The 26,410-nt window shown below is 45.9% G+C and overlaps 1 protein-coding gene across 5 annotated transcripts in view; it reads left to right on the plus strand.

Annotated features, from left to right (window-relative positions):
* Nucleotides 1-26,410, plus strand: part of PPIP5K2 (diphosphoinositol pentakisphosphate kinase 2) — a 1,596,028-nt gene that overhangs the window by 279,384 nt on the left and 1,290,234 nt on the right. For all 5 annotated transcript variants that reach the window (XM_078675453.1, XM_078675448.1, XM_078675449.1 and 2 more), the window contains exon 8: nt 9,336-9,497. In XM_078675453.1, the coding sequence (XP_078531579.1) occupies nt 9,336-9,497 (162 nt within the window). The remainder of the gene's footprint in view (nt 1-9,335; nt 9,498-26,410) is intronic.

Raw genomic sequence — 26,410 nt, forward strand, 5'->3', positions numbered from 1 at the left:
TTGTTCGATGTGAAATTGAAAGCCCATGGAATGAGCGTTGACCTGCTCTTTTTTCTGAGGCTGCCTACAATTCTCATTATTTTGAGCATGTTCAAAGTATATAGGTGATATTAGCAAATGCCTACATGGAGAATTGTAGGCTAGTTTTATTTGGAGTTGGCTTGCACATGAAGTTTAAGCTGCAATGCACCCTTAGGTATGTTTACAGTTCTATTTGCGAAGGCGTGGCAGGGGAAAATTATTTTATTGTACATGAACGGTTTGTTTTGTTGCGGCCTGTTTTTTTGTTCTGCTTTATATGTGGTGATTGTAGTGTTACCAGATTAGTTACCAAGGTCCTGACGGAACTTAATAGAGTCATCGCAGTCTCCACTTTTCTCTGGCAAGCTGTAGGTCAGTCGGTTCTCCTCCTCCTTATTTAAACCTCGGTAGGGCCTTCTGTCAGGGGAAGGGACAGAGCCGAAAGCCACAGATAGCGACACCTGACAGTAGCACCAGGTGTGCGCATGTTCATGTGTTCCTGTAAATTCCTTTGATAGGCGCGGTGGTGTATAATAAAAGCTGTTATATCCTGGGTAGTCTGCTTCATATCCTTAAGCGTATTGTTCTGTCGTGTGTTGTGAGAAAGTGAGTTCCTGTTGCAGTACCCCCCCACTTTTTGCCTGATACCTGATGCACTTTTCCTAGGTGTGCCCTGGGTCCCTGTCAATCAGGAACCCAGGGCCTGTGTTTCTTCCCTAAAAACTATACTAAAGCCTAAACCCAATTGGCATCGCTGGCCACATATCAGCCCCTAGTAAATGGTACCCTAGGTACCCAGGGCATTGTGACCAGAGAAGACCCGTAAGGGCTGCAGCACTTATTGTGCCACCCTTAGGGGCCCTGTACCTTGACACCCACACACTGCCTTTGCAGGCTGAGTGTTTAGGTGCAGAACTAAACAAAGAGTCGACATGGCACACATCCCTGTGTGCCATGCCCACCACCCCACTGCCCTGGCATACATCAGCCACCCCCTCTAGCTGGGTGCCCTATGCCAGTGGTATGGGCACGGGTGCATGAGCCCTGTGCACCTACAGTACCCAGGGCCATTCCTGGGCATTGTAAGTACAGTGATGCCATTAAGAGTATATGGTGCTGGGAGGTTGTCATTAAGAACTCCACAGCACCATAATGGCTACACTAAACACTGACAAGTTTGATATCAAACTTCTCAGCACATTAAACCCACACTGATGCCAGTGTGGAATTTAATGTAAAATGCACTACAGAGGGCATCTTAGAGATGCCCCCTGAAACCTAACCTACAATCCACGTCTGGGCTGAGTGGCTGCAGAGGTTGCCACACAGCAGACATGTTGCTGGACCCCTGGGTGGAGAGCCCCTTGCTCTCCTGGGCCTGCAACAATGCATATCCTGGGCGAGGTGCTATGTTTCCTCCCCCAGGATGGACGGGGGAAGCTTCAAAGGCATGCCGTCTCTGAGAGCTTCTCAGACCATTTGCTGTACCCAGCAACTGGCCCCCACCCGTTCTACCCCCACTGTGGCATGAAGACTGGCGGGAAAAACTAAGTCAGGAAGGGGGGTGTGCCAACCTTTTCCAACTCCACCCCTCAGGTGGAGGAGGCGAGGTGAAGCACGACCCCGGGCTCCTGCCATCTTGTAGATGGGGAGCACTGCCCAATCCCAGCTAGGCTCCTGCCCCCCTCCCACAGGAGAGGAGCAGGCTAGGGGGTGTACTCACCCCAGGACAGGGACCCATTGGTCCCTGCCCTTGCCCTACCTGTAACACCCCAAAATGTAGTATTTAGGGGCTCCCTCAACCTTCCTTCCTCAGATACAGATACCGAAACAAGAAAGAAGAACAAGAAACAGGAAGACCTGCCGTGGAGCTGCTAAGAAGAGGAAGACACCAACTGATTTGGCCCCAGCCCTACCGGCCTGTCAACCCTCGAACCTGCTCCTGCTAAACCCCGGCGTCTCCAGTGGTCAGCAACCTCAAAAACCCCGGAGGACCTGACTGCCTTGTGACTCTGACTACCTGGGTCTCCCACGAGCAGTGGTACTGCTGAAAACGAGGAACAAGACCTGGCATCAGCCCGGAACCGCAAACCCTGCACACTCTGCACCCGCCAAGCCTGGCCTGTGCTGGAGTGAACCAAGACCCTGAGGACATCCCCCCGGCGGTTCTGACTCAGAATCCAGTGCCCAAGGACCCTCCTCGACGACAAAGGACCCCTCTGACCGTGACCAGCAGGGGGTAAGATTTTCCGACCTCAAAAGACACCCCTGCACCCGGCGCCCCACAGCCCCCTGTGCCCCACTCCTGGGTGCCTACCCATCCTCCAAGATCCCAACGTACCCCTCGAAGTGTTGGTCGCTCCTGAAGATCCATCGTACCCGAGCCTGCAGCCTTTGTTCCCTTTTCAAGATCCTCATTGGATAACATTGAGCGCCCGACGGCTCAAAAGCACCCTGCACCCAGCCGCCCGAGTGCCCCTGGCAGTGCAACCTGTACCCTATTCTACTTCCCCATTTGCCCTGAGCAAGTGACCAGGAGCCCAGCTCCCACAGCCGCGTGGCCTGCTAGCCAGCAGCCACCAACCACCAACCGAAGGCCCCCTGCCTCTCATTGGATAACACTGGGCCTAACTACCTCTGCACCCTGCCGCCCCTGTGCCGCTGAGGGTGTACTAACTGTACCTACCTGACCCTGGGGGACCGCTGAGTCTATGCCCAGAACCTTAACTTCACCAGTCGAGTACTCACCTGGAAACCGATGACTCACTTTCCTGCCATAGGATAACATTGACTGGTTTGACTCGAAAAATCTTCTAAGTGTGAAGTTTTGAAACTTTAAAATATTCATCTAAAATCAACCGAATAACGAATTTCAAATTACTCACCTGTGATCAGGAGAGAAGCCAGTACTGTACATTGTAGCCCAGTACTGGACCGCAAAAGTAATCACAACCGTGTTTGCTAGTAATCTAAATTTCTGCCATAGGAAACCATTGTCTGCTTTTCTGTGAAATTTCTTCTAAGTGTGAAGTTTTGAAATGTTAAAATATTCACCTAGAATCAGCCAAATATCGAAATCCGAAGTCCTCACCTGTAATCAGGAGAGAAGCCAGTACTGTACCTTGTAGCCCAGTACTGAACCACGAAAGTAATCACAACCGTGTCTACTGGTAATCTAAATTTCTGCCATAGGAAACCATTGACTGTTTTTCTATGAAATTTCTTCAAAGTGTGAAGTTTTGAAAACTGAAAATATTCATATAAAATCAGCCGAATTCCGAATTCTGAAATACTCATCTGTGATCAGGGGAGAGGTCAGTACTGTACTTTTCAGCCCAGTCCTGAACCGTGAAAGTAATCCGTACCGGGTTTACTAATAATCTGTATTTTTTCCATAGGGACCCATTTTCTGCTTTTCTATGAAATTTCTTCAAAGTGTCTACTTTTGAAAACTTGAAATATTCTTTAAAAATCATACGAAATACTGAAACACAATTACCTACCTGTTTTAAGTTAAGACCCCAGTGCTGGCCCCAGGAGACCAGTGCTGGATTACAAAAGTAACGCGATCGTACTTTACCTGCAACCTGAATTTTCTCCCATTGAATAACATTGTCAGATTTACATTGAAAAGTTTCTAAGTGTGAACTTTTAAAACAGCTTTATATTCATGAAAATTCACTACAGTAACTAAAACGTTTTTGCTAACCTGGTTTCAGCTTAGACCCCAGGATTGAATCTAGGGTCTGGTCCTGGGACTACTAAAGTAATCTGTATAGTAATCAACTGTACTTACATGTGGAAAACTCATTGAGCTCAATGCTATAGTGTGTTTTAGGATTGTGTTGCTTACAGTCAATACTGTATTAAATGTCTGCTCACACTTCATTGCTCCTTTGCACAGTAATTACATGAGAGTACTCATAACGAGGAAAGTATATTTTTAGGTCTCGCCTATCCCATTCTGCAAGGAATGGATAGGGGAGAATTTTAGGAGGCAAAATAAGTTCTCAAACCAACGGCGGATTTCAAACAGTGCATGTGTTCGTGAACGCGCTTCTCCCCGAGCCGCCTGCCTCCTATAGCTTCACTTCAAAGGGCTTCACTTCAAAGGCTCTGCCCTCCTCCCACGGCCGGCCGGCCGTACTTTCACTTTCACAGCCGCCAGGCCGTGTCTCGCATTTCTCCTCCCCCCTCCCCACAGCTCCTGTGCATTCAAGCAATGTATGTTTATGATGTAGTCTGTGCATTTGTATTTTGTCTTCGTGAGCGCCTGCTTGCATAAATGTGTTCGGGTTTACATGCAAAGACTAGATTGCAACATCTTGTTAAATGTAATACTTTGAACTTCCTATTATTATCAGCCCCAATGCATGCATAAAATGGATCAGCGCGCGGCCTTGGGCCTGGTTTTCATAGGCCGGGGGGCCGGCTCCGGTTTCCGTGTCGTCACTCAGGCCTCTTTCTGTCCCATCCCAGATGCCGCTCATCTTTCTGGCCGGGCTCATATTATTGTCCCTGATCGATAGGCTCCCGTCGGGGGTGTCGTTCATTGACATCACGTCTTCATCCCAGGCTTGTTTTTTTTTTATTATTCCTTTGCGGCCAATGCCTGTCTTCTGTTGTGGCTCCCCTGGTTCGAGAACACTATTGACGGCAGAAATGAATTGCTACAACCACTCTTGATTTTGTTAAACAATGTTTGAGACACTGTTTAAATTGACAAAGGAGGGACGCAATAAACTCTGCATGAGGTTGAAATCTTTATGTAGCACATAACCTGCTACAGATATTTGTTGGATGAGAAGCCCCGCAAACGTGACGGCCTACTGGTTTGTTTTGTTATCCACTTCACTAGAACAAATAGCGCTACGAGAAAATGAACAGGGCTGTGGCACAAAGCTCTTCCATCAAAAGCTCACCATTCTTCCCTTCTTTCCGCGCGAATCCTGGGCCCCGGATACATATTTTACCGCTCAGGCTGATAAGGATGTATTTTCACGCGCTGATTAAGATATCCGGGCTGCGGTGATTTGTAATACATGAGACGGTGCAAAAGAACAGGGCTTTTTCCTCTCTCCCTGGAAGACGAATGGAACGCACCTTATGACATATTTTCTTCAGTGGGGGCTGGCATGCTATAAATTGATAACCGTGCCTCGAAATATTAATAATGTTGTAGTGAAAGATGTGCAGACATAGCCAGGAACGAAGAAAGCAATCCCCATCAAAGAACAACACTGCAGGCCCTGCACAGTTGCTGTCGCTGTCACGCTGGCCTTCATGTCCGTCCGTCCTTCCTCCCTCTCACACTCTGCGCCGGCACTTTGCCCATCCCCCTCCCGCACCACAGAGCAGTCCTTTTACAAACGACTCCTAAACTAGAATTCTGTGCTTTGGCACGTGGGCTTCCAGTGACAGTAGGTAATCCTGGGGTTTACTAAGTTACTGTTGTCATAGTGGAATCCTTTTCGCGTTTGAGTTTCAAGAACATGAGCCACTGGAAACTTTAGATTTATACCAGCAATTTACGACTCGAGCTGTAAAAGAACATGCGCTAGAGTCCCACACTTGCGCTCCCTGAAAGATTAATAAAAGCACAGAAACGTATGGTTATTTAGAGTGCAGAAAAAATTGTTTATACCTCTTCGCTGACACTTCCTCTGCCTGTCAAAGAGGTTACTGCGTGTTTCCAGGTTTGTGCTTCACTGGAGGAGAATTAGCAGCGCAAAGGTGAAGAGTTCGCAATAAAACCAGACGGCGCTGTGCTGACCGGCCTGCACACTCAGGGGCTTGCACGGTTAGTGGTTCTTCCTCCTAACAAAGCTGTCTCAAAATCCTGCGTTAAATACGGCTCTAATTAAACCAGGCGTGTTCATGCAGGCCTTTGTTCTCCACACACAGCTCGTGCCCGTGCTCTGCCCGTTGCATTGCAAGCTACATTGGTGAGGGGTTGTTGACCCTTAAATCTAGAGTAAAAGTACACCAGTGTCACCTTCGTTTAAGGAATGTGTTGATTACTGTTTTTTTCGGTTCTCTACTGGTTGAACATGAGTACTTCAAGCCTCGCCGGAAGTTGGCTCAGCTTCAGCCAATTATCCGTGAAACCGACTGTGCAGCAGCAGGCTCTGAAAATCAAAGGAAGTCATTTAATCCACATCCAGTCACACTGGTGGTTCAGGTAAAGCCATTGTTCCTGTTTCCTTCAGCAGCTCTTTCCCTCTGTTCATCACCAAGGATGTTTAGCTAACACCAGTACAGGACAGGGCACCATTGAGGGTTCCGGCTTAAAATCACAGAAAGGTACATACTGGTGAGCGTGTCTGCACGTGTGTGTGTGCACGTGTGTGCTTGAGGTAGAGTGCATGTTGAAGTTTCAGAATGTCCAGTACTAAATCACATGCTACAAAATGACCATATATGTACATTGACGATATGTATATTTCTAACGTACGCAGATATGAAGTGTTGTACACAATAGTTTTGTAATTGATATTTTTACTGACAGCCTTCTGTGTATACACACACACGTTTAGGGAGTCCTTTACAATCAGCAGTAGCAGTGCAGCATCTCCTCACACACACACAGACCAAGTGGTACAATGCTAAAAGCAGAGAAAGTTGACCATAGCACACAAAACACATTCAGGACAAGCAGCTGTAATGTAAGCTTCTTTCACCCAGGAGGTACACTGAGCTGAGGAGTAAATTGCGAAATTTTGCACCTCTCAATGTTTCTTGAGCTTTCTAAAACTCTTCATAGAGATTACAGACTTCCAAAACTGCTGTTTTGCAAAATGAAAAATCGAAAAAATGTCTAAATGTAGATTTCTACTGCAGAAGAATTATTTCCTTGTTTGAAGTGCCTCAGAACTGGTTTCTAAACCCAAACAATCCTTGACAATAACTGATGGAGCAACCAGCAGCTCTGTTGTGTAAACACAACTATTGTTGTGTGAAGGGGCCAGTCCCCTCTGAACATTGGGCACCATCACATCCACCACCACCGCATCCACCACCATGTCCACCACCACATCCACCACCATGTCCACCACCACCACCACCATGTCCACCACCACATCCACCACCACACCCACCACCACCTCCTCCACCACCACCTCCTCCACCACCAGCACGTCCACAATCACCACCTCCACCACATCCACAATCACCACCTCCACCACATCCACTACGTCCACCACCACCATGTCCACCACCACCATGTCCACCACCACCATGTCCACCACCACCATGTCCACCACCACCACCATGTCCACCACCACCATGTCCACCACCACCATGTCCACCACGACCATGTCCACCACCACCACGTCCACCACCATGTCCACCACCACGTCCACCACCACCACATCCACCACCACCACATCCACCACCACTACATCCACCACCACCATGTCCACCACCACCACGTCCACCACCACCACGTCCACCACCACCACCACGTCCACCACCTCCACCACCTCCATGTCCACCACCACCACGTCCACCACCACCACGTCCACCACCTCCACATCCACCACCACTGGGTCCACCACCACCGCGTCCACCACGTCCACCACCACCACCATGTCCACCACCAACACAACCACCACCACCACCACCACACCCACCACCACCACCACACCCACCACCACCACCACCACCATGTCCACCATGTCCACCACGTCCACAATCATCACCTCCACCACCACATTCACCACCACTACATCCACCACCACTACGTCCAACACCACCACGCCCACCAACACACCAACCTCCACCACCACCATGTCCACCACCACATCCACCACATGTCCACCACCACTACCACCACCACGTCCACCAACACCACGTCCACCACTACCACACCCACCACCATCACCACGTCCACCACCACATCCACCACCATGCCCACCACCACCATGTCCACCACATCCACCACCATGTCCACCACCACAACCACGGCCACCACCACGTCCACCACGAGGCCACCTCACTCTATCGATCTATCGACCTCACTCTATCTGTCGCCCTCACTCTATCTATCGCCCTACCTCTATCTATCGCCCTCACTCTTTCTGTCGCCCTCACTCTATCTTTCGCCCTCACTCTATCGCCCTCACTCTATCTACCGCCCTCACTCTATCTATCCATCTATCGCCCTACCTCTATCTATCGCCCTCACTAGATCTATCTGTCTATCTATCACCCTCACTCTATCTATCGCCATCACTCTATCTATCGCCCTCACTCTATTTATCTATCTATCGCCCTCATTCTATCTATCATTCGCACTCCCTATATCTATCTGTCGCCCTCAGTCTATCTATCGCACCAACACAACATCACTCAACAGCACCACAGCATCACTCAGGGGCACCGCAACATCACTCAGCGCCACCATAGCATCAATCTGGGCAACTATTCAACAACTGGTTCAAATATGTTCTCTCAATGTTTCACGCTTTATTACAAATTTAACAAAAAAATGTTAATATTTCACGTCTGTTCTTGGATTTTCATCACAATAAAATACACTGAACATAATCTTCACAAAAGTTACTTACAAAAGTTTAAACTACTGCCATTAAAAATTACAATAACTTTTATTTAAGTATTCATTATTTACAAAAATTAAGATATTGTTATTAGTAATATCAATACATATGTCACATAAAAACAAAACATGTTGCTTTACAAATGCTATAGGTGTCACATTTCCAAAAGTTAAAAGTATAGGCATTGTAAATGACAAAACTATTAATTACTCTATTTTCAAAACAAACATTAAAAGAAATGGTGAATAACGAAGCCAATAGCTCAAACTTTCCTATTGCGAGACCTATTGCATTGCAAATGCTTGTTATAACTGTTGATTCTAAAAATAAAACAACTATATCTGTGCATATAAAAACAATTGGCCTGGAGTTCAGTCCTTGAGTGTGTGAAACCTTTTGCTGACTGAGTGTGCACAACAAATGCTTTGCACTGTCCTCTGGTACTGCCTTACTGCTCGACCAAGCTACCACTTTGGAAAGTAAGGTCAGTTCTGACTTTTACCTCTGTTATACCTCTGGGGTTGGTGGACTCTATACACACTGTACTTCCTTCTAGTCCAGTGTATATATAGAGCCACTATCTCACATGTGTTGAAAGGATTGTCTCTACTTTCATATTATTAGTATGTTTAGTGGCATGACGCAGAGCAGGTACATCTTTGATTGAGCCAGTGTGATCAGTCATGTTAGACGCTCAAGCCCCTGAGTGCCTTGCCTTCATATGCAGTAATATCCCATGCTTTTTTTCCTCCGAAGGTGTACACAGTTGGTCCAGATTATGCCCACGCAGAAGCTCGGAAGTCCCCTGCCCTGGATGGCAAAGTTGAACGGGACAGTGAGGGAAAGGAAGTCCGGTATCCAGTGATCCTGAATGCCAGAGAGAAACTAATTGCTTGGAAAGTTTGCCTTGCTTTTAAGGTAAGTGGCTTGTGTAGAAAAGTGTGCTTGTGATTGTAAAGTTGCATGGGGAGCCTGGCGGTTACATTAACAGCTCGAAGGGATCATATTCTACTTCCTTATGTCCATGCATGATTATTGGAAACACGAACTAATAGGCATGGGACGGCCGAATCCCCGGGAGATCATGCCTAGTAGGACTGATCAGTCTGATTCTGTTGGCATGTGTATTCTTTATATGTGGCCTACTACCACTTGCCTTTTTTAAGAGCACTTATTACTTAATAACTCAGATCACCATTGTCTATTTGTGTGCATGACTCTGCATGAAATTCAGGGGCGGAATAACAGTTTTTTTTTGTAAATAAGCATGTTTCGCCGAAGGCAAATGTGAACACAGCAATAAATATATTTTTGGTTTTTCCACACACCTTAAATATAAAATACCTTCTCAAACAATAGATTAGACAAACAGGATCCACGTATGGAGGACCTGGTTTTTCATTTGACCGTATACCTTAGAAGGACACACATGCTTGTGATTATATTTCAGCAGTGCAGTTTTGGAAATACTGACCACACTCGATTTGAATGTATTTGGAGTACCCCTAGTTTTGAATGCAACGTTTTCCATTACTCCTTGCTTATTCATGCTCTCAGTCCTCAACTAAATGGTAAACAGAGCCGTCTGGAGCCCAACTGTTAGCCTTCTTGCAGTTGCTTCACTTTTAAGTAGACAGTCTACTCGACACAGTGAAAACTGAACTGTCTTTCTTACATTGCCTTCAAAAAGCCACTGTATTTCAACTACATAGTATCTTCGCCTGAACTGTTATCCTAGCAAAACCATTTTACTTTTAAACTTTCTTTATTGAGTTTTTGTAATTAAATAAAAAAAAAAAAATCTAATTTCTATCCAGACGAATATTGCATTCATGTATCTCACTAAGAGTTCGTTATGGTTACTCCATTCTTGGTTTGGTCATCTCCTTGGCAGCATGAACAAATTCTTATCTACAATATTACAGCATGCAGTTTTCAATCCACAATCATTTCGCCCTACCATGGTTAAGCTTGTTCGTGTAGTTAACAGTGCCCTTCACGGGCCTAGACTTTTCTTCCCTACCAGAATGTGTCCAGCACCCCCCCCCCGTAACGCCCCCCCACACACACACCGATCGCAACCTCACATTCACCCTCCACACCGGCATTTTCTACTATATGGTGTCTAGTGCAAGAGGGTGACATTGTAGGTATGCTCTCAAGGGGTCCCATATATCTCTTGGCTTGGAGGTAGGTAGTAGCAGTTCAGCGTAGATGAGTGATTCCTTCTGACAGAATGTGAAGTCCTGCACCCGCTCTTTGAACTTGAGGGCCCATCCCCTCCCCCACCGGCAGGCCACCCTGCGTTTAGCAAGCAGCAGGCCTAATGAAACGTATTCCTGGTCAGGAGATCCACTCTCTCTGTGTGTCCCAACAATGCAATGAGAGGGGTGGCTGGGATCGGGGATCCAGTCATTTGTCCCAGAACATCAAATTCTTTCTGCCAGTATCCCCTAATTGGTTCGCAACCCCATGATAAGTGTAGAAAATCAGCTCCTGCTTTGCCGCACCAGTCACAATTATCGTCCGATCGCAAGTGAAACCTGTGAAGCCGAGCAGGGGGTATAAAAAAGCTGATGTAGGTATTTAAAATGTATAATGCGCAGTCTGCTACTTGCTGATATTTTTCTCTTTTGTTCATCGCTAAGAGGAGTCTCTAGCTCCTCATCCCAATATAATCATGAATTTCGTCGCCGCTCAGTGCTTGCCGTTTGGATACTGTGATAAAGCATTGAAACTACGTGTATGGGTATAGTGCTTAAAGTAGGATGTGCAAGGGAGCAGCTCTGGACGTTTGCAGTGAAATTTAGGAGTAGCCGCTTTAACATCCTGTATCAGCCTAACATATAGGAAAAGCTCTCTAAGGGTGGGCAGTAAACCTCGAAAGAAAGCCTTCCTATCGCGAAATTCCTCATGTTCATATAGGTCCCCTATGCCATTACCCCAATTTCTTGGAGCATCCGGCGGCAACCAGCCACATGCTTAACTGGTAGATCCAGATGGTAAGGAGTCCCCAGCAGCGGGGAGTACAGCATTGACGCCTGTAGGCGCTTGGCTATGTCCTGACAGGCTGCATTTGTTCATGTGACCGTCGTAGGGTCAGCATCCCTGGATTGGAAAGGCGTTCCAAAGAATGCTGAAACCGGGCTGGGAGACATGTACCCCTGCTCAATGTCTAAGTGTGGCATGTACGGGGGGGTCGAACCAATATGCTACGAAGTGGGCCTGGGCACACAAAAAAGTAAAGTTCAATATCGGAGGCTTCAAACTTTAGAAGGGATATATTGATCACATTCTCTTAATCTGGGAGGGCAACAAGACAACAGCCACTGCCTTCCTGATATGGGTAAATGATCAAAATACTTGTTTGAAGTTCACGCACTTCATGAGTAAAAAGGAGTTGGTATTCTTGAATCTGAATGTCATTGTAGAAAACGGCACACTGAAGACCAATACACATGAGAAACCCACAGCCAAAAACTGGCTCCTTTTTTCCTTTGCAGCTTCCACCCCAGGCATCTAAAAGAGAATCTACTGTTCAGACAGTTCTTGAGGATTAGGAGGAATGGTACCAAACTCAAGGACTACAAGAAACAAGCCGACCAACTAACTGAGAAATTGGTAGCCAGGATCTACCCCAGGCGCATGGTGGCCAAAGCAAAAAAACAAGCATTAAACAATCATAGAGATGCCCTCCTAGAACCACGCTCTATACAGAACGATCGAGAAGCACGACCTATCTGTATCACAACATGTAGTGTAGCTTCCAATCTAGTCTCCAAAATAATCCCAAAACACTGGTGTATTTTGAATAGCGGAAATTTGTCTGGGCCAAAGCCAATGTTATACAGTATTGGGGTATCTTTCATAGATTCACATGCCTGAATCATTCCCTGTCGTCGTAGTGGGAGTCCCACGGTACATAAATAACAAAGTACTAGATAATTCCTTTCCATAGGCCATTATGGTAGCAACCATCTTTTTCTATAGTCTATTAGTCTCCTTTTACAAAAGGACCAAACTCAAAACTCAGCCAATCTGCACCCTGCACCCTCTAGAACCTTCCCAGGAGAGGCTGAGTTCCTCAGATTTTCACCGCACTTTGTAGTGTAAGGGAGTCTCCCTAAGCTCTGCTCAGTTTACTTCAAATCTCTTTTGGATTTCTTTTAGAAGAATGTCTGATAAAAAGGGATTATTCAGAGCCTGTAAATCATCCTGTGGGAAGAGGAGGGTGCATGTAGATGATGCACATAAAGAGTGTATCTACTGCCTCTATCCCAGCCATGAGGCAAAATTTGCCGCACCTTCTTCACTAAGACCTTGAGGGATAGAGAAGGAAGGCTTCTACTTTGGCTGAAGATAAGACAATCTACGTCTTCTGATGTGGACAGCGACACGTCATCTATGTCACTCAAGAGGCCCAGGTCACCTGAGGGTCAGGCTGAGGAGAGGAAGAAACAACCTAAAACCTCTTAAGCGCCTAAAGAATCTCTTAAAAAGGAGAAGCAACCTAAAATCCCTCAGATTCCAGGAACATCTAAGTAAAAGCCAGAGTCTTCTGGCCATTCTAAAGGTAAAGGCGGCCACAAGTCTTCATCAGGCGCAGGTTCACCAACGCCTGTTCCCACTTCAACGACGACCACAGTGAGTACCTCGTTGTCGAGATAGTCGACAGCGTTTACCATATCAACGGTGAGTTTTGGAGGTTCTATTCCGTCGACACTGCCCTTGTCGTCAATGACTGTGCCGTCGACGAGAATCAAGACCACATCGTCGAAGAGCCTGACAGTGAAGCCGTCGACGAAGAAGACATCGATGATACCACCACCGCCGACGATGACACCAGCGACGATGTCGTCGACTAAGACCTCATCGTCGACGAAGACACCGTCGTCGACAAAGACACCGTCGTCGACGACGCCATCGACGATATTGTCGACAGTTGCAGATCCGTCGACGAAAACAACTCTACCGTCGACGACTATACCATCATCGACTGAAAATGTGGCAACAGCATTTCCAATGACTGTGACAGTATCATTGACAACGAAAATTTCACCGCCAACGATAAAACATCCAGTGTGTTATACTGGTCCATCAACACCATTTCAGCAACCAGTGCAACAGCACTTTAGGACACCAAAAATGTCTCCGCTTCCTCCTAGCCATCTGTTAGACGTTGAGAACTCTGATGATGATGGTCAGTTTAGAGCTGCATGTAGTCCTTCAGAGTTACACGTTAAATATCAGGAGGATGATGACGAATATGACGAGGAGGATCAATACTACCATCACTATTCTGCCCCTCCAGTGCAGTACCAGCAATATTTCGAACAGCCCAGGCAGCAGTATGCTCAATTCCCTCCAGAGTTAATCATGGATCTTCAGAGCATGTTGGCGGACTATAAACAAAGGTTTCCTCCTCAGGAGGATGTTGTTATACCTCCTCCACCTCCGCAGTAAGCTCCGCAAACACCAGTTCCTCCACCTCCAGCTACTTCGGTAATGGCACCAGCTCCCGTACTTCCTCCTCCTCCTCCTCCCAGAGACGACCCTTTTACGTCGAAAGAGGAACATGGAGAAGGTGAGCTTCCAGACCCCTCTCCACCAGCGGATGAGTGGGATGATTACATTGCGCAAACTCCTTCAACGCCACCTCATCTTCCTTCGGATTCGCCTCCTGAAGATACAGAGGATTCCATAATATTATGGACAGGGCTGCTAACCGTTTTCATTTACCTACGGTGGTCCATCAGTTGGATTGTTTCCTATATGATTTCAAGGACCAGGAAAGGAAGGCCGTCAGATCGATACCCATAATTCACCATATTGGGCAAGAAGGTATTAAGGTTATGAAGGCACCGGCTTCTGTAGTTCCAGTGCGTCCCAGGTGGGATAAGAAATATAGAGCACCGGAGGGCTCTCCAGCGTGTCTTACAAGTCACCCTAAGCCTGATTCAGTCATCTCCCAGGCAGCGCAAAGGTGTTTGAAAAATCCATCTACGCCTATCTTCTCTCCACCAGACAAGGAAGGTCGACGCCTGGATGCTCTTGGAAACAGGTTCTCTTCTATGGCGGCAGTCTCTGTCAGGGCGGCTAACGCTTTAGCCATCCTAGCTTGTTATGACAGACAAATATGGTCTGATATTGGTGCACTGAAGGAGGTCATTCCGGATACCTCTATGGAAGAGTTTAAGTTGCTCACGGAGGGAGAGAGAACAGCTTCTGAGATCATTGATATAACTATGGCTCTTGGTACCCTGCAGTATCGCAAACAGCCCTTTCTAGGAGCCTGAGGTAGGGGTCACTCCAATTATAGAGGTAATAATCAGCGATCACAGTCGTATCAGACCTATCAGCCGCAATACCGTCAAGGGTTTCAACAGCAGTCCTACAGACAGGCAAATACAGCTGGTTTCTCCAGACAGGGTGCTAAACGCAGAGGTGGATCACAAGGCTGTGATACTGGACAAAAGCAGTGAGTTCAGTGGAGTACCAGCTGGTCATTCTTTTCCCAAAAATGGTGCGACGATTTCTAAGCATATCGATCAGTGGAGAAACATCACTACAGACAAGTGGGTCCTGGATCTCATCTCTTATGGCCACACATTGGAATTCCTACAAAAAACGCCCAATACACCTCCCGGCGCCCCCCTCACCTTCACTTACTCAAAAAGGAAGCATGGGTAATGCTTCAAAAAGGGGCAATAGAAAAGGTCCCTTTTTCCCAACAGAGGAAAGATTTCTATTCCTGTTTCTTTCTCATTTGCAAAAAATCAGGAGAGTGGAGGCCTATTCTAGACCTGAGGAAATTGAACAAATATCTAAAGAGTCAGACATTCAGGATGGTTACTCTTTCAGACATTCTGCGTCGCCTCAACAAGGGCGATTACATGACATCATTAGATCTCGAGGATGCATATTTCCACATCCCTATTCATCCAAAACACAGGAAGTTCCTGAGGTTCACAGTGGCTGGTACCCACTATCAAATCCGAGTTCTTCCATTTGACCTCAAATCGGCTCCACGGACGTTCACAAAATTCCTGGCCCCAGTGGCAAAGGTCATCAGGTATTCCCTTACCTCGACGACTGGCTGCTAAAGGCTCCATCTTCTCGCTTACTGGAAAAAGCAAAAAGCAACAAATGACTGCCTCACTCTTTTCCACAAGCTGGGTCTTTTGGTCAATTTTCAAAAATCTTCAATTTACCCAAATCGAATAATGACATTTCTGGGAGCAAAACTAGACACCATCCAAAACCAGGCTTTTCTCTCCGAAGAAAGGCAAGATCGGTTGGGGGCATTAGCACTCAAACTGCACAGAAAAAAGTGTGTTTCAGTGAGAATGTACAAATCTTTGCTGGGAGTGCTCTCTTCTGCAATAGATCCTGTACCTCTAACTGGATTGCACATGAGGCCTCTTCAAGAGGAATTAAAGACTCAATGGGTTCAAACCTCAGGCTCCTTCGACGATGTAATCAAAGTCACTTCTCGGATGAAAGAAGACCTCAAGTGGTGGATTCAAACCTCTCATCTCAGATAAGGACAGTCTTTTCTCCCAGTCCTTCCGGATTTCGTAGTCACAACAGATGCTTCTATGAAAGGTTGGGGAGGACACTTGCAAGACCTCAAGGTACAAGGAAGATGGTCCTTTTCCCAGAGGCAGATGCACATAAACAGACTGGAACTCAAAGCCATTTTCTTATATCTTCGAGCGTTCCTTCCTCGAATACAGGGATCGTCAGTGTTGATCCGCACGGACAACACCACAAGCATGTTTTATACAAACAAACAAGGAGATACAAAATCACTCACCCTGTCTCAAGATGCACAGGAGTTATGGAACTGGTTGACGCTCCATCACATTTCTCTCACAGGGGAACATGTCCCAGGTCTTCGAAACACCTTGGCGGACACCTTGAGCAGAACGAGCGACAGCTGTCATGAATGGGAGCTGGAACAAGCACAACTGGACGAAATATTTGCAGTCTGGGCGAAACCAACGCTAGACCTATTTGCGAAACAACTAAACTCGAAATGCCGATTCTTCGCAAGCAGGTTCCCTCTCCCTAACTCTCGAGGGAATGCTCTTTTGATGCGTTGGTCAGGGATCTATGCTTACGCTTTTTCACCCCATTCCGCTAATACTCAAGGCCCTCACGAAGATGAAATGGGAGCGCTACCGGATTCTCTTGATAGCCCCCAGATGGCCCAGACAACACAGGTACACAGAGCTTCTCCTTCTCTCAGAAGCGCATCCCATACGTCTATTACCAACGCCAACGCTGTTGACAAAGAACAGGGGCCAAGTGCGTCACCCGGAACCAGCTTCTCTGCAGCTGTATGCGTGGCTCCTGAATTCCTGGAATTTAGAGATTTGAAGATTCCACAAGATTGCAAAGACATCATTGGCAAATCTAGAGCTGAAAACACCAATAAAACTTACAAGCTTAAATGGAAACGTTTCTGTGTATGGTGCAAACATAAAGAAATTGACCCATTTCTTTCTGCTCTAGAGGAAATTCTTCCTTATTTGCTTTCACTAGCAAAATCTGGTTTAATGCACTCGTCAGTCCGAGTTCACCTGGCAGCCATACCAAGGTACAGTCGAGCGCCTCATACTTCATCTCTACGGTCCACAAGAGTCATTAAACAGTTTATGAAAGGTCTATTTCGTACTTTTCCATCTATCAAGGCTCCACCGCCAGAATGGCAGCTTAATCTTGTAGTGGCTCAGTTGTTAAAACCACTGTTTGAACCCTTACAAAGGGCAGAATTAAAGTTTGCGACATAGAAGGTTGCACTTCTTTTAGCACTAACTTCAGCAAGAAGAGTTAGTGAAATACAGGCCTTCACCAAATCTCATCCATGCCTTAGGTTCACGGATCAAACGGTAATTCTGAGGACTAAGCCCAAGTTCATCTCTAAAGTCCCTACACAATTCCATTTAAATGAACCAGTCATTCTGAGAACCTTCTTTCCTAACCCTTCTACACCTGCGGAAAGAGCTTTGTGCACTCTGGACCTCAAGAGATGCCTTAAATTTTATTTGCAAAGAACCAAGGACATCAGAAAATCTAATCAACTATTTGTAGCTTCTGGTCAGAACTCTCAAGGTAATGCAGTCACCAAAGCTACTATTTTCAGATGGATAGCATGTGCCATTCAATTTTGCCATGACAAGGCAGGCAAGCCTTTATCAAGTACTGGGAAGCACACTCTACTAGAGCAGTGTCAGCATCAACTGCCCTATTTGCAGGAGGGCAGCTGGAAAAAATTTGCAGAGCTTCTACGTGGAAGACAACGCACACGTTTGCGCAGCACTATTCCCTGGAGTCATCTCAATGTGCTGATGCATCTGTGGGACAGGCAGTGTTTAGGAACTTATTTTCTTAAGGTAAGCCTCTTCTAAGAGAGGTTTGATTACTTTCTATGTCTTCTTTAGAAGTTGATTATTAATATTGCAAGTATTATGTGCACTGTTTTTTATTAAGATCTGTCCTCTTGGGTTTGCTATTGCGTTAAAATTGTTGTAGCGCTACCCACCATCCACAAGAGTGCTTTCTTTTACGAATGTAGATATGTACGAGTCTGCATTTTACGCATATTCATGCATGATATATATATATATATATATATATATATATATATATATATATATATATATATATATATATATATATATATATATATATATATATATATATATATATATATATATATATATATATATATTAAGGTTCACAAGTTGCCACATGCGGGGTGCACTCACATTAGGCGTACATCGGGTCAGGGAAGCTCTTTATCACATCCTGCGTCCGCAGCACCTGACGCGTTTCAAGCTCCGCCCTTCATCAGAGGTTTTGCTGCTACAAGGAAGTGCCAACACGTGACTTGCCAAAAAATTCCCTTTAATGTTGCTTCAATCAAACTCAGGTGAGTATCAACAAAAAGTATCCTGGGATTGGTAGTCCAAATAAAACTCAAGTGAGCTGGCAGCACTTCCTTGTAAATTAAAGTTACTTTTACACGGGTGTGGAAAAGGTGGCTTCCCCCATTCTCCCACTCGCCTGGTAGTCCCGTTGCGCTATCATCGTGTGACAGCTCCAGAACCGCTCGTTATGCGGCGGTGCTCCCCCCGACCTGGCTAGGCCGGAATAAATTAAGGTTCACAAGTTGCCACATGCGGGGTGCACTCACATTAGGCGTACATAGGGTCAGGGAAGCTCTTTATCACATCCTGCGTCCGCAGCACCTGACGCGTTTCAAGCTCCGCCCTTCATCAGAGGTTTTGCTGCTACAAGGAAGTGCCAACACGTGACTTGCCAAAAAATTCCCTTTAATGTTGCTTCAATCAAACTCAGGTGAGTATCAACAAAAAGTATCCTGGGATTGGTAGTCCAAATAAAACTCAAGTGAGCTGGCAGCACTTCCTTGTAAATTAAAGTTACTTTTACACGGGTGTGGAAAAGGTGGCTTCCCCCATTCTGCCACTCGCCTGGTAGTCCCGTTGCGCTATCATCGTGTGACAGCTCCAGAACCGCTCGTTATGCGGCGGTGCTCCCCCCGACCTGGCTAGGCCGGAATAGATTAAGGTTCACAAGTTGCCACATGCGGGGTGCACTCACATTAGGCGTACATAGGGTCTGGGAAGCTCTTTATCACATCCTACGTCCGCAGCACCTGACGCGTTTCAAGCTCCGCCCTTCATCAGAGGTTTTGCTGCTACAAGGAAGTGCCAACACGTGACTTGCCAAAAAATTCCCTTTAATGTTGCTTCAATCAAACTCAGGTGAGTATCAACAAAAAGTATCCTGGGATTGGTAGTCCAAATAAAACTCAAGTGAGCTGGCAGCACTTCCTTGTAAATTAAAGTTACTTTTACACGGGTGTGGAAAAGGTGGCTTCCCCCATTCTGCCACTCGCCTGGTAGTCCCGTTGCGCTATCATCGTGTGACAGCTCCAGAACCGCCCGTTATGCGGCGGTGCTCCCCCCGACCTGGCTAGGCCGGAATAGATTAAGGTTCACAAATTGCCACATGCGGGGTGCACTCACATTAGGCGTACATAGGGTCAGGGAAGCTCTTTATCACATCCTGCGTCCGCAGCACCTGACGCGTTTCAAGCTCCGCCCTTCATCAGAGGTTTTGCTGCTACAAGGAAGTGCCAACACGTGACTTGCCAAAAAATTCCCTTTAATGTTGCTTCAATCAAACTCAGGTGAGTATCAACAAAAAGTATCCTGGGATTGGTAGTCCAAATAAAACTCAAGTGAGCTGGCAGCACTTCCTTGTAAATTAAAGTTACTTTTACACGGGTGTGGAAAAGGTGGCTTCCCCCATTCTGCCACTCGCCTGGTAGTCCCGTTGCGCTATCATCGTGTGACAGCTCCAGAACCGCTCGTTATGCGGCGGTGCTCCCCCCGACCTGGCTAGGCCGGAATAGATTAAGGTTCACAAGTTGCCACATGCGGGGTGCACTCACATTAGGCGTACATAGGGTCAGGGAAGCTCTTTATCACATCCTGCGTCCGCAGCACCTGACGCGTTTCAAGCTCCGCCCTTCATCAGAGGTTTTGCTGCTACAAGGAAGTGCCAACACGTGACTTGCCAAAAAATTCCCTTTAATGTTGCTTCAATCAAACTCAGGTGAGTATCAACAAAAAGTATCCTGGGATTGGTAGTCCAAATAAAACTCCAGTGAGCTGGCAGCACTTCCTTGTAAATTAAAGTTACTTTTACACGGGTGTGGAAAAGGTGGCTTCCCCCATTCTGCCACTCGCCTGGTAGTCCCGTTGCGCTATCATCGTGTGACAGCTCCAGAACCGCTCGTTATGCGGCGGTGCTCCCCCCGACCTGGCTAGGCCGGAATAGATTAATGTTCACAAGTTGCCACATGCGGGGTGCACTCACATTAGGCGTACATAGGGTCAGGGAAGCTCTTTATCACATCCTGCGTCCGCAGCACCTGACGCGTTTCAAGCTCCGCCCTTCATCAGAGGTTTTGCTGCTACAAGGAAGTGCCAACACGTGACTTGCCAAAAAATTCCCTTTAAAGTTGCTTCAATCAAACTCAGGTGAGTATCAACAAAAAGTATCCTGGGATTGGTAGTCCAAATAAAACTCAAGTGAGCTGGCAGCACTTCCGTGTAAATTAAAGTTACTTTTACACGGGTGTGGAAAAGGTGGCTTCCCCCATTCTGCCACTCGCCTGGTAGTCCCGTTGCGCTATCATCGTGTGACAGCTCCAGAACCGCTCGTTATGCGGCGGTGCTCCCCCCGACCTGGCTAGGCCGGAATAGATTAAGGTTCACAAGTTGCCACATGCGGGGTGCACTCACATTAGGCGTACATAGGGTCAGGGAAGCTCTTTATCACATCCTGCGTCCGCAGCACCTGACGCGTTTCAAGCTCCGCCCTTCATCAGAGGTTTTGCTGCTACAATATATATATTTATAACATTATATACACAGCGAAAAGAGACAGCAGCGCTGGAAGGGATTCAGTGAGGAGTACTTCCTACACCGATCATTCCAGAGAAAGAACCTTTTTTTCAAAGATGTCCAAACACTCGAGCATCTTGCTGGTAATTATAAACTGCCACGACTTGGTTCCATTAGGATAATAATTACATTAAAATGCATCGGAGGATGAAAAGAGCAAATTGGGAACTGTGCATTTTAAATGAGAACTTTCAGTAAAATACCAGCACATAACTGAAATTCCCGATGTATTGTGGGAGATGTATTTTTTACCAGTCATGTGACCCAAGACTTTTTATAAAAATCCATGCACGTAAGCACTTGACTGTGGCTTCTTCCCGTGATCAAGGCAGAGCGCGGAAACATGTAGGGACAGAGAAGCTGACGGTGCATTCTACTTTGAATAAAGGAACCAACTCTGGAAATGGGCCTCTGTTTTCTGTGTTCACCTGTAGTGAATTGGCAGGCTTCTCCATGCCTGTTGTTGAGAGGCCGCCCTGAAGGGTTGGGGGCTCCGTGCTCGGAGGCTTGTTAAGGGAACATTATACAAGAGAACAAGAGAACAAGCTCTCTTGTAGAGTGAAACGCGTCACCCTAAATAAAACTACGTCTTCCCTGTTTCCACTGGTGGATTGATTTTCCTTGAGTCTGTGTTTGCTGCTGGTTGCGAGGCATTTTGAGGTCCCGACCGTTGATTCCGACATCTATTCGGAATCTGGACTGCTTTCTTCATATATATATATATAGTATTTGCACTTTATATTGTATATATATTCAATGTTTTATTGTGTAAATTAACGTATTTGTACAGTTAATATGTTATGTATTTGCACAGTCAGCAATTTTGCGTATTTGCACTTGTAGTATGCTTATACTAATGGCTGCTAAGTATTTGCACTTTATAAAAAGAATTCCTTGCTCTAGCTGTTAAAAGCTATACCACAATCCCTGGAATTATGGGAAGACCTCTGAATGCATGTTATCACCAATCAATGTCATACAAAACTTCCAACTTGGCTCCGTTGTAAAATGGCCGTACTATTAATTACGTACAATGCAATTGGGTTTCTGCCTCAGTCCTCTTTTTAGTTCAATGCAACTGTAGGGGATTTTTGGCGCGTTTAATCAATTAACCAATGTATTTAAATGATTCATATACCGCTTACCCGCTGACAGTGAGCAAGGGCGTTCACGCCCGAAACGCGTCTGTTTGGCAGTGTGTTGCACCTCTGCACTTTATATGCAATAAAGGACGAAGAAATATCCTAAGAAAGTCTGGCTGTGGATTCATTCATCTGTGTCTGCGCACTGGGTTTGGTGTGGAAGCGCCGCATCAACTTTCCGGTTGGAATCTATATATATATATATATATATATATGTATACCGTCCAGAGTTTAAGCCCTGATAGGAAGATGCCACAGGATCGGCACATTTGCATCCATGTCTTAAAGGAACAGCAGTGAACCGGAGGTGCAGACGCCAGTTCACCAGGTGAGTTACTGCCAGACCGGTTTCAGGATAGTGATCCCTTTCTCAATGGCAACCGTTGGTCATGATGAATGACGTGTACTCTATTTCAAAAGAACCCTCCCCAGTGGGCGTGGCCGCGAAGCGGCATGCTGGTTCTTGAAGTGCACGAAAAATACATCTCAAGTGAGTTCATCAATCACACGGTTTAATAAACAAAATTAAATTCACCCCAGTGGGCTTGGTGAATGAAGTACTGTACTGTCCAGTTATTGCTCACTCTGCTGTCCCGGATGGTCGGTCCCCCGCACCACGATGGAGCCAAGTGAACCCCCTCGCACGGTCCGCCTCAGAGCGGCAGGCATTGCTTCCGCGACCGGGCTTTAGCCGCAAATATTCCGTCCAGAGTTTAAGCCCTGATAGGAAGATGCCACAGGATCGGCACATTTGCATCCATGTCTTAAAGGAACAGCAGTGAATCGGAGGTGCAGACGCCAGTTCACCAGGTGAGTTACTGCCAGACCGGTTTCAGGATAGTGATCCCTTTCTCAATGGCAACCGTTGGTCATGATGAATGACGTGTACTCTATTTCAAAAGAACCCTCCCCAGTGGGCGTGGCCGCGAAGCGGCATGCTGGTTCTTGAAGTGCACGAAAAATACATCTCAAGTGAGTTCATCAATCACACGGTTTAATAAACAAAATTAAATTCACCCCAGTGGGCTTGGTGAATGAAGTACTGTACTGTCCAGTTATTGCTCACTCTGCTGTCCCGGATGGTCGGTCCCCCGCACCACGATGGAGCCAAGTGAACCCCCTCGCACGGTCCGCCTCAGAGCGGCAGGCATTGCTTCCGCGACCGGGCTTTAGCCGCAAATATTCCGTCCAGAGTTTAAGCCCTGATAGGAAGATGCCACAGGATCGGCACATTTGCATCCATGTCTTAAAGGAACAGCAGTGAACCGGAGGTGCAGACGCCAGTTCACCAGGTGAGTTACTGCCAGACCGGTTTCAGGATAGTGATCCCTTTCTCAATGGCAACCGTTGGTCATGATGAATGACGTGTACTCTATTTCAAAAGAACCCTCCCCAGTGGGCGTGGCCGCGAAGCGGCATGCTGGTTCTTGAAGTGCACGAAAAATACATCTCAAGTGAGTTCATCAATCACACGGTTTAATAAACAAAATTAAATTCACCCCAGTGGGCTTGGTGAATGAAGTACTGTACTGTCCAGTTATTGCTCACTCTGCTGTCCCGGATGGTCGGTCCCCCGCACCACGATGGAGCCAAGTGAACCCCCTCGCACGGTCCGCCTCAGAGCGGCAGGCATTGCTTCCGCGACCGGGCTTTAGCCGCAAATATTCCGTCCAGAGTTTAAGCCCTGATAGGAAGATGCCACAGGATCGGCACATTTGCATCCATGTCTTAAAGGAACAGCAGTGAACCGGAGGTGCAGACGCCAGTTCACCAGGTGAGTTACTGCCAGACCGGTTTCAGGATAGTGATCCCTTTCTCAATGGCAACCGTTGGTCATGATGAATGACGTGTACTCTATTTCAAAAGAACCCTCCCCAGTGGGCGTGGCCGCGAATATATATATACACACATATATACATATATATATATATATATATATATATATATATATATATATATATATTACCTACTGGCGGTCGCCAGTAGGTATAAATAGTTAGGATTTTTTTGAATAGGGATTTCTGAAAATTCTATGTTGAATAACTTTGGCGTTGATGGACGGAATTGGCTGAAATTTTCAGGAAAATGGCACATTTTGTTTCTGAGCGTGCCCTGAAAGTTTGGAGGGGTTTCGTCAAGCGGGGGCCGAGAACAAAGGGGGGTCCCAAAACGTGTTTTTAACATTGAGTTTTCCATAGGGCGGTTGGACTCACTTTTAGCTCGAACGGCTGAATGGATTTCCACAAAACTTGGCAAAATTGTAGGGACTGGTAGCCCGATGTGCCTTTGCTATGTCTCAAGATATATGCTCCAGTGGTTTTTACGAAAATTAACTTTGAAAAATATATATTGGGCTACATTGGGCTATATATATGTTAGAGCCCAAATGTAGCCCAATGTAGCCCAATGTAGCCCAATGTAGCCCAAAGATGGCCACCAGAGACAAAAAAAAACAAATGTAGCCCAAATATCAGCCAGATGTAGCCCAACTATAGCCCAGTGACAGAATGTCCCAGAGTGTTCTAAAGAACAACTAGAGCGCTAACAGTCTTACTTATGACAAAAGTATGGCACACCTGAAGTCATCTTGATTGGAATAAAGTGTTAACACTTAAAACATTTAATTTGCAAAGGAACAAAATGAGGGGTTTCATTTTGCCATAGAAATGTTATATATTACCTACTGGCGGTCGCCAGTAGGTATATATAGTTAGGATTTTTTTGAATAGGGATTTCTGAAAATTCTATGTTGAATAACTTTGGCGTTGATGGACGGAATTGGCTGAAATTTTCAATGAAAATTGCACATTTTGTTTCTGAGCGTCTCCTGAAAGTCTGGGGGGGGTTTCGTCAAGCGGGGGCCGAGAAAAAAGGGGGGTCCCAAAACGTGTTTTTAACATTGAGTTTTCCATAGGGCGGTTGGACTCACTTTTAGCTCGAACGGCTGAATGGATTTCCACAAAACTTGGCAAAATTGTAGGGACTGGTAGCCCGATGTGCCTTTGCTATGTCTCAAAATATATGCTCCAGTGGTTTTTACGAAAATTAACTTTGAAAAATATATATTGGGCTACATTGGGCTATATATATGTTAGAGCCCAAATGTAGCCCAATGTAGCCCAAAGATGGCCACCAAGAACAAAAAAAACAAATGTAGCCCAAATATCAGCCAGATGTAGCCCAACTATAGCCCAGTGACAGAATGTCCCAGAGTGTTCTAAAGAACAACTAGAGCGCTAACAGTCTTACTTATGACAAAAGTATGGCACACCTGAAGTCATCTTGATTGGAATAAAGTGTTAACACTTAAAACATTTAATTTGCAAAGGAACAAAATGAGGGGTTTCATTTTGCCATAGAAATGTTATATATATATATATATATATATATATATATATATATATATATATAGATAGATAGATATATATATATAGATATATATATAGATAGATATATATATATAGATATATATATAGATATAGATATATATATATATATATATCTATATATATATATATATATATATATATATATATATATATATATATATATATATTACCTACTGGCGGTCGCCAGTAGGTATATATAGTTAGGATTTTTTTGAATAGGGATTTCTGAAAATTCTATGTTGAATAACTTTGGCGTTGATGGACGGAATTGGCTGAAATGTTCAGGAAAATGGCACATTTTGTTTCTGAGCATCCCCTGAAAGTTTGGGGGAGTTTCGTCAAGCGGGGGCCAAGAAAAAAGGGGGGTCCCAAAACGTGTTTTTAACATTGAGTTTTCCATAGGGCGGTTGGACTTACTTTTAGCTCGAACGGCTGAATAGATTTCTATGAAACTTGGCAAAATTGTAGAGAATGTTTGCCCGATGTGCCTTTGCTAGGTCTCAAGATATATGCTCCAGTGGATGTTGAGAAATTAACGTTAAAAAAAATATATATATCTGTGACAGCGTCCCGGTTAGCGCCCCGGTTCGCGTACCAGATGCGTAACGGAACTTCGCGAGGAGAAGCGGATTGGCTCTCCGGTGACTCTCAACATTCTAAACAGTCCGGAGCGGCCGCCATCTTGTCTCTCGGTAGGATCGAGAGACAAGAGGTGGAAATAAACGAAGGGGGAAATGAATGAAAGGGGCAAGGTAGACCCCTCCTGACCCCCTAGGATTGATGTGGGGGCTATTAAA

This window comes from Lissotriton helveticus, chromosome 2_1 (assembly GCF_964261635.1).
Source record: "Lissotriton helveticus chromosome 2_1, aLisHel1.1, whole genome shotgun sequence".
NCBI classification, from domain to species: Eukaryota; Metazoa; Chordata; class Amphibia; order Caudata; family Salamandridae; genus Lissotriton; species Lissotriton helveticus.